The sequence below is a fragment of the Echinococcus granulosus genome (assembly GCF_000524195.1).
Source record: "Echinococcus granulosus chromosome Unknown EG_S00036, whole genome shotgun sequence".
NCBI lineage: Eukaryota > Metazoa > Platyhelminthes > Cestoda > Cyclophyllidea > Taeniidae > Echinococcus > Echinococcus granulosus.
Genome location: NW_020170416.1, coordinates 585,969 through 595,762, shown reverse-complemented (window position 1 = coordinate 595,762; position 9,794 = coordinate 585,969). Strand labels below are relative to the sequence as shown.

At 43.4% G+C, this 9,794-nt stretch overlaps 1 protein-coding gene across 1 annotated transcript; it reads right to left on the bottom strand. All coding sequences in view use genetic code 11, as the record gives it.

Annotated features, from left to right (window-relative positions):
• Window positions 1-6,087: 6,087 nt before the first annotated feature.
• Window positions 6,088-9,520, bottom strand: EGR_05179 (Histone deacetylase complex subunit SAP18; the record flags this gene model as incomplete). The annotated part of the gene is made up of 4 exons (XM_024494428.1): window positions 6,088-6,118; window positions 6,771-7,015; window positions 9,187-9,328; window positions 9,369-9,520. The coding sequence occupies 4 exons, from the start codon at window positions 9,518-9,520 to the stop codon at window positions 6,088-6,090; spliced, it is 570 nt and encodes a 189-aa protein (XP_024351214.1).
• Window positions 9,521-9,794: the final 274 nt, after the last annotated feature.

Sequence of the window (9,794 nt, the reverse complement as noted above, 5' to 3'; positions counted from 1 at the left end):
GATGGAAAGAGAAAGAGGGGTTAATATCATCTCCCTTAATTCAACCAATAGGAATCGCCCGTAAGTTCAAGCAGTTCATCTGAAGGCAGGCCTTACTAAAAGCTTATTTTTGGAACCTTAAGGAAATTAAATGTACACTCCTTTAGTAATTATTGACAGATTTGGATCGGCATAAGCGTTTCTGATTAGTTTATTTATCTTTGGTGGAATTCCGATAGTTTATAATCAACGGTTCTTGTACTTGAGATCTCGAAAAGGTTCGACGGAGGTTGAGTTTAGTGATTTATGAAGAAGTTTTATTAACTTTCGAATCTATTGTTGGGTTTGAAAAGACATTGTGCACATAATACCTAAGAGTACCTGATTCTTCAAGATAGTATCCGGAAGAAGTCAGGAAGTTGGATCGTCTTGCAGTCATGTCTGAAGGAACTTGGAACATCAAATAACCCTTCAACTTTATCGACATAGTGTTCAAGGAATCGTTTAATGTGTAGACTAATTGGAAAATTAAAAAAATGCAAACCTTTTACTTCTACTAAAGGGGGTGGATCAAATTTAACCCCTTCCAACCAATCAGCAATCAGTTGCAGCTGCGGCTTTACAAAATTGTGAAGGCTGTCAAGACAAGGCAGATTTTAGGATTTTAACAATTCTTGACTAGTTTGAGACGCTCAGAACTTAAATCCGGTAGAAAAACATTCTGCAAGGCTAAGACCGTTGACGAATGACCGCCTCTCCACAAATAAGTCAAGATGCGCTGAAATAGACGACTTCTTCGTATAAAGAGTAAAACGAAGACAAATCTACTATAATATTCCGGATCTACTCAATAGCTAAAGATCATCTAACTCCGATCTAGCATATAGAGGAATGTGAGTTTTACCTTCTGGTAAAGAATGGATGGGAGAGCAGTCAGTCAGCGTCGTCCCTCCTTCCCCTCCTTTAATCGGTAAACTCTCAGATTCCGGAGTTCTAATCGTTACTTAAAACCAGTATTTTGCGAAACCAACGGAAGTAATCCCAGCACTTAAACCACTCTTGAGATCTTGTGATACCTCCTTATGCAGGTCATCGGGCCACGCGCTCATCTACTGAAGGAGGAGGTGGGCTGTAGTTTTTTCATCCATTTTTACCGACAATTTGACTGGTTCGGAAGGCGCAGCAGACGCTGATTGAAAGCACAGTCAACACAAACAGGCATTCAGTTTCGCCATTTGCTTCCAAGACTCATCTCGACCAAATTAGCCAACCTGGATAGTGCCATGACGCATAAATTTTGACTATTCTTTTAAGTCACGCGTCCGAGGAAGTTGTTGGAGTCTCTGGAGACATTTCAAGACGATGCGTTCCAGACACTTCAAGATCCGAATCGTGACCTCCAATATTACTCCTTGACCAGTCAGCAGAGGCCATTTTATCTCCCATTTAAGCTATTTCATGTAGCTAGTCAAACTTGTCACACCTTCTCACAACACTGGATCATTTGCCTTTGCCGTCTTCCTCCCTAAAGTGGCTGAAAGATGGCCACTGAGGCCAAGCAGGCCTCTTAATCAGCCTGATAAGAGTGAAGAATGCACAAAATTGGTTCACAAGTCTACAAAAGTGCCTCGGTGTAATGTTTCACCCTGCACGCAGACACGCACGCCTCGGTGCTGATTTATGGTCGCCTAGCGTTGGTGTGTGTGCTGCCGACCCCCTTGCGTTTGCCACGCTTGTGAGGTTTCACGTCACACCGACCACAAACGAGACCGACAACCACCACTCCTACAACAAATGGCAGCATTTTCAACGACTTCACCGACAATGGCGTGATTTGCGCTGCGCTTAACCGTCCTCCACTCTCCCGCCCCCACCCCTTCCTCCGTGGGGTAGTGACTTTTTTACTAACTAATTAAGAGTACACGGGCAACTCCCCTCGGAAGTAGTAATGCAAAATTTATTATCTAAGTAATAAAAGCTTCTAATTTATCCCCGAAATTTGATCATAAAAGTGGAGGTATCCTCTAATCTTCAATCAAAGATTAACCAATAGGGAACAAGTATATTTGACAACGAATTGACAGCCTCATTTAAACGTGAGTGAAATCCTTATGTCTTTGTCTCCTTGGTCCCTTTTGTTAAAGAAGGCTACTTCTTGTCAGCATAAAAAATTTGATTCTTATCATTAACTTCTTCCTCCATCTCCCATTTAAGATTGACCAATAGGGATCGAGTATTTCTGATATCAAATTGACTGCCTAATTTATCTGGAAATTAAATGTGCATGTTATCGTCCACTGAATCGTAGTCGCTAGAAAGGAGGCACTTCTTACCAGTGACACGGAGGTGGTTCTTACCACCAACCTCTGCCCCCATTGAGTTTGCCTCTCCACATTTTCAGGGGAGGTAACATTGTCACCAGCCAAACCCTCGAAACCATTTTTGAAGGGTTATCTATCAAACTAAATACTAGATTAAAAAGTGTAGAGAGTGAAAATGAAGAAGGCTCAGATCATTTGTTGACCTATGCACAAAAAAAGTAGCGATCTCACCATTGCTCTGCACCAAGGGGGAATTCACCCCTTGACTCATCGAATTACAAATCTAGTCTGTTGAATTTAGACTAGAATTTCGCAGTCGTAACGCTTCGGGATTTGCTTGAAGACAAGGAAGGTTACACTGCTATTGCTGAGTATGTTTGCCGACGCAGAGAAGGACCTCGAGGGCTACCGGCGCGCCGCCCCGGAGGAAGTAGAAAGGCGGAGCCTTAGGTGTCCGTAAAACTAAAAAGAAGAGTTAAACAAGTAACCAAAGCACTACATCCATTGTTAAAGATTGCGGTTTTGTAGCCCTCTGGCAGGAGATATAAGTACATTATCTGATAGGATTGTAGAGGAAGACAAACCAATCAATGCCTTGGTGACCTCACATCTCCTTTGGCCTTCATTTGAACTCCTCCACCTTTCCCCGCTATTCCATATCATGACCAGAGGAGGACTGAATTCATCTAAGAAGCACTAGAAAAAGGAGCTTTGCCCTCATTAAGGGTTAATGAAGTCCAGGAGAAATGCACTCCCTGATTAGAACCGCTAGGGACGCCGTCGGTTTCATCCAATGAAAGGAATACACTTTTTCCCCGGCATCCAAAGTACCTCTTATCACAAAGAGCAAAGTTCCTTCTTCTCTCCTTCCCCTTAACATTTAAAACTCATTTCAGTAAATGTTTTACTGGTGGTCATCCAACCTACCCCAGAAAGTTCGACTGACCAATAGGATTTTGCCGCATCCCAGGCAGCTTGGCGGAATAGCAAGGCCCGAACAGTTTGTTACTTTCTTGACGAGCAAAGAAGAAGAAGCATTCTCTCCATTAACACATACCTTTATGCGCCTTGGCTTAAAGGAGTCATTTTATAACTAAAGCTCCGCTCTCTGGCGCAGCAGCAGAAAAGGGAAATGTAAATTTGCACACTTCGGTGGCTTGTGATTCACGAGGCTTTTAAGCGCGGCACAAAAACAAAAATCTTGAACACATGAAGGATAGTTGAGTGGATTGAGGGTCACTGTTCCTTCAAGATCCAGAGTCTTGCTGGAAAAACGACCACCAAAGCCCTGGTTTCAAACTACGATAACGAGGTTTCGATGTCTCAGGAAAACTTCTCCTATCGGTGATGGAGAAGTGTCTACGGTACTGTGAGTCGATCCTGAAGACGTCACAATGCAAAACGGTAGGGGAAATTAATTTCAAAAATGGAGAAGGACCTAGAGACTACAAGGATAGAATAATCGATGGATAGATGGATACGGGACGGATGGATGGTTGGATACAGGATGGATGGATGGATACATGATGGATGGATGCTGGCCCACCTGCAGAGAATAAATAACGTGCTCCTTCAACCTCAATCCACTCTCAGGGCTACTTAGTACCTCTGAACCAAAGGAATCCATCTACATTCCACCTCTACGTCAATTACCCTCACTGGCTCTCTCATAGTACTCGACCCGGTCTCCTAAGCGACAAGTGGCTCGTTTGTAGGATTATAGTCGCTTGCGGCCAGACGAAGCACCTCACCCAGATAATCGACCATCGTGGCATTTGTTTACGAGTAGACAGCATCATTGAGGCTCCATGTTGTCTGCACCTTTACAAGAGATATTATACAACTTTGAAACGCATCAGAACCTGCGGAAATTGAACACACCTTGGTCAGTGAAGTGGAAAGCACATCTTCCACTGGTGCAAAGCATATACAATTATAAATTCTTACAAATCCATATATTATCGACAATTCAGGAAGCATTTTTTGCATATTTCTACAGGTTGAAAACTAGTGCGGTTCTTGAAAGCCGAGATAAACTCGCTTATGAGCCTAGAAAAGGCCTCCTTTTGATGTGCGGGGCTTGAAAGATAATCCATCATTCGGCACACGTTGTACCCATTCACTTACCTTGTTGCTAATCCAAGGAGGGCATATCGCACTGTGAGATGTGTAATCTAGTTCCTTCAAGCATAATGATGATTGTTTTTGCATCCTTCAAACAACAGGAACCTTCCAACTTCCTTGGATGAAAAGTAACAGACGGTTTTCGGTCTGCCTGCCTAGTTTTGGAAATTCAGTCTCTTCTTCTAAGCTGTATGACGATGACGGGTTTGTTAGGAATCGCTTCGTCTGATTATTTGTTATTTGATCAAGAAAGGGTGCAAATGCCTGGTATTTACCTCCGCACACAGTCTTAGGCTCAAAGTTCAAGTTCTCGGCAAACGGGGCCCGAAGTAAATCGAAGAAAGTCAGACTGCTTTTAATAATCCGGAATTTTATCATTAATCCTGGTGACTTTCCGCTAAAAATACTTAGAGTAGGTGCTTGTAAGTAGGTTAAATTCCCTTTTTTGTTTGATAGCATTCCACCATGCAAATGTGCTCTACTGACGAATTGTAAGTAGCAACCGCACCGCATGATTGAGAAGTACCAAGACTAGAATATCAGGTTCAAAACATGCGGAAAATTCGTGCAGTTCGCTACATCGACTTGTTGTGTCCTATAGAGCCTCCCAAAAGGGAAGCGATTGCCCACACGCATGCGGTATAGAGCACCGATGTCCATTGCCCTATCAGCTCGAATGTGCTCTCCACAGCTTCCTGCCTACTCTAACCTCCAACGGCATGACGAATGGTCTTGATGTGATCCAAACGTCCCGACTTTAAGGAAATACAAGCCCAATTTCAAAAATGCAGCAATCTTGCCTAGAATTTATTATTTAGCTCAACTCACCGTCTCCCCATTGTTAAGGCAATTCGGATCTGATGGTGGAGCGCACCGGCGTGCATCGCCTTAGAGAAGCCCCTTCTTATACCCCAGCTGATGCCCTTTTTCTTGCCGCTAGACAATCAGACAGTACGTGACCAAATGGGCGATATAATGGCGGAAAAAGTGGTAGAGTTTTGGTTCCCAGAGGCAAAGGAATTCGTAGCAAGCTCGCGCCTCATTGAGAGTGGACCACTGAATTGTTGCGATGGATGGTTCATTGAATTAAATCTTTTAAACAGTTCCCCGTAGTTATCTTCCACTCCAAAAACCCAGTGAGCTGATCCGTTAACAATGAACATAGCTACAAAATAAACTATCCTCTCATCAGGTGCAAATGTGAAGGGGGGGGGGGTTTCCCACCACCTCCCGTCGTAATGGGGCAGTTATGAGAGTCAGAGAGTCACCTATTAATGCCAGGAGCTCTACGGTTCTAATGAACAATTCTTGGAATTATTTTAAGGAAAACAGAAAACCACTGCACTCCGCATTCAGGATAAGAATTTTCGTTGTCATTGCTTATCACTTCACTTGCCACTAGCCACCTACCATGAACAGTTTGGTTCCGATCCAACCAAGCAGCCTCTTACCCCTTCCAGGGTAATCCAGAATTGCTAACTTGAAGATTTACCGCAAAGAAGTGAAGGAGGAAAATTTTGGTCCTTGGTGGATTCGAAACTACGCGATGATAAAATGGGGCTCTATCCAACACCTCCCTCCTCGACCCTTCTGTGGAGGGTATGAAGACGTCAAAATGCAAAATCGAGGAACAAAACGACCCAAGTAGCAAATCTTGTTTGCTTTATTGGCTGCGGTTCTCATAGAAACGACAGCTACACAAAGGCAAAGGAAAAACCTACAACCAAGTGAGTAAGTGACGTTTGGTGACAGAAGCAGCACTACTTAAAGCAACGAAAGCAAAAAGGGAAAGGGAACGACAGCACACGAGAGAAACGCCGTTTCGGAGTAACTCGGATGATCAAGTTATGCTGCCGACAACTCCGCGGTCGAATCTTAGAAAGGTATATCCCCTGGATGGAGCATCACATGATGCAAAGCGGGTTTCGTACATTCAATGGCGCGATATCAGACACAGCGGGAAGGCAAACGCGATAGCGCATTCATCCAAGAGATCCCACAAAGTGAATTTTTTAACCACTGAGAAACCCCACAGCCACCATCATTCAAATCCACCGGAGGCTACCATCATGCCTCCTGGCACCGACGTCGATCCTCCACTTGGCTTATTTGTAATCGAAGCTCCTAAAGTGGTCAAAAAGAAAAGACCCCCCTTCTCACCCTACTCAAACCAACTGATGTAGTGTCCTCGTGATGTCCGGACTGCTACAGCGCATGCTTGACCCACCAGTCGGTTCCGAACTTTCCCAGCCACAATAAATGCAATGCATGTGTTGTAGAGTCGTACTCAAATTTGTACAGGACAAAAAACGGCAGGTGATGATGGCAGCGCCCCTCACCGGTTACATAAAACGCCTCTGACGCGGGTGATAGTAGTGGTAGCTGTCGTGGTCGCGCCCCACGACCCTGCGAGGCGGTTGCTCGGCTTGGAAGGTGCCTGTCGTTGTAGCCGAGGTATTATCAATTGGCTCTGCATTCCGTCGCACCACTCGACGCTTACCGTTGCCGATGCCACCGCCGGTAGACGTTCGCTCCGTGGCTGGGGGTGTTACCGCCACGTCAACCATGTCGCCGATGCGGAAAGCACAGTCCTACATGGAGGTTGAGTAGGTAGTCAATGGAGAGCATCTCTTGTCAAAGTAACTCAAAGGGAGCCTTTTGGGCTTAAACGCGTAAGTAGTCTTATATCGGAGTGAAGGCAACACAACAGCATTGGTGGTATTATGAAGCCGTCTCTAATAATTGACGAAAACGTTTTGTGGACGTTTGGTCGCAAAACTGTCTCGCATGTGCAAGATGGAACCTTGTAGGGCGAAAACGAATGTATTGACGTCACTAGTCCCTAAAGTACCTCATATTAGGAGGGGCTGTGGAGTTCCAAACCTGTCAAGCATTTGTTATGAAACGAAGACCAAAATTGCTGTCGGCTAGTAGCAGTGCCTTTCGGGTGGACAAAAATAGGATCTCTTGATCTCTAAACTACCTCAAATAAAAGCAGTTCCAGGGATTAAAAGTGAACTCGCAGTAAAAGATGGGATAAAGGAGGACTATCGTGCTAGATATGAGTGCAGCGAATCGCCTCCAAGTGTAAGAAGACAAAGAAGTTTACGTGCCTTTAAGAGCGATTTTGCCAGCAGCTAATGAGGCGCACACCCTAAAAAAGCCTTGTAGTTTCAGAACTGTTGTAAAATTATAAGGAAAAACAACTCTTTGGTGTGAAGTGTGCACTAATGCAATCAAAGATGATTTGCGGAGAAAAAATAGCAGAACCACCTTTTGCCTTCAAAACACCTGCAGCTATATAGGTGCTGGTATAAAGGATGAAAGGAGGAAAAAAAGCATTGATACCACTTCTACAGCGATGACGAAGGGAGAAATCTACTACTCCTGGGCATGGCGTGGCATTACCTCCATCTGGAAAAGGAAATTTGACAGTTTCGGATGAAGAAAGCTACAGAATGAGTCACGCCGGAGAAGGCACCACCGGCAATAAGCTGGGCAGTGTAGACAGATGTATGTTGAAAGCAAAAGCTCGTCCTCATAATCACAGGGACTTGGTAAAATTGTATCGTAGGCATTAATATGAGTTGTAATTTTGAAGATAGACATATTGGTTGTACCAGTCATAAACCACCTTATAGAACGGACTCGGTAGATGCGAGAATTTTCCCGACACCACTATAGTCTTACAAAACGCTAAGAGATAACCGAGGATAAAACTGATGTAATTATTTAGGCTCAAAGGGCGCTAAAGGGTTTTATGAAAACCCAGAGAAGCGACTAGCAGCTACTCCACAGCACTTTACCGGTTGGACCAAAAAGATACCAGCCATGTTGCGTTCTCTCTTTTCGAAATACAGTCCTAGGAATGAGAAAAGTGGAATGAAGTACTTTGAGAGAATACGAGCTACTGGGAGAAGTGATAGAATTAATTAGGTGATAGGACTAGAATTAACTGCTTGATTAGGAACTAGGGATTTTGATGTGAGAATGCGCTAATTTGGGTTAAACACAATGAAAAAGGCAATTTTTTCAGATGTTAAGAACTGCATCCAATTCATTCCGTCAAAAATCAAACATCCACTTGTGTTTATCGAAACAAATATGCTACTTACTCATGATTTTATGCACGAGCATGTTAGCTAGATTTCGGAAAAAAATTAACGACTCAAAGACGGGAGTCTATTTGAAAACTCGTACTTTGGAAATAAAAGGTGATATCCCAAGAGGACCAAAAGGGGATGATACGAAAGGCACACTCCTGGGAGATACAGTAATGTAGCTATTGCAAATTCCCAGGGTGCTACTAAGGCGAATAAAAGTGGTGCATTCAAAACTCTCACCCTTACGCGTGCTCGTAAAGTCAAGCGAATCGAATGCTTGGTAAATGGGACAACTCACCCACTAAGGGCGAAAACTGAAGAACTTTGCCAAAAACTGCAAAAGATACTAGGCAGAGCATACATCAGCGGCCTCAAAGAACACGTAAGTTAAGCCAAGTTGCTAAAAAATAACTAAACAAGTCAGTGATTGATGCCAGAGTCTAACTTGGAAAAAGAAGCTACGGTCAATTCCTCACAATTCTTGTTATCTGATTCCCAGCGTGACTGTTTGTTGTAAAACTAATAGATCGTAAGGCAAAAAAGTGCATTTTTGGAAAAGAAACATACAAACACACACAAATAACGAAAACCATACGCAAAACTTATGCTCTTGCCTTCAACATTATTTTATCCGAATCCGAGGGAAAACCAGAGCAGACGCTTCCAATATCACGCATCTTGTAACCAGGAGACCGTGGGTCAGGAGAGACGATGGCAAAGTCAAAAATCGTTCCCCTTTTGCGTGCATCAGGATTAACTATTTTAACTAGGGAGGATAATTCCAGCAAAGTTGCATCCAACCTAGGCAAAACTGGTGATTACATTGGCCATAATATCATACCATGTATAGGCTTGTAGCTCATTGAGAGGGAACGACTTGCGTGAATATTCATAGATCTTGTTATGGGAGCAATGACCGCAAAAAAGCCTTAACAGAAGAGGACAGGTCTTCTCCCTGTCAATTCGACCATCACTCCTTTCGCCTAGCACCATTTGTAGCGAAAATTCGCACAATATATTCTGAAAAGAACCACACAAACGAATATATCAACATCAATCTAACCCACCCCAAACGCCACCGCCAAGGCTAACAAATGCACTCACAATACGACCGCAAAATTTGTCGATTAAAAGTGTGACGAATAATATATGCAAAAATGGCTAACTATAAAGTTGCGAAGTTTATTTTATATGGGTAAATTAAGATCTTCTGTTGTGTGGACAAACTTTGTTTTAGGTAGAAAATATAACGCTGTATTATGTGTTA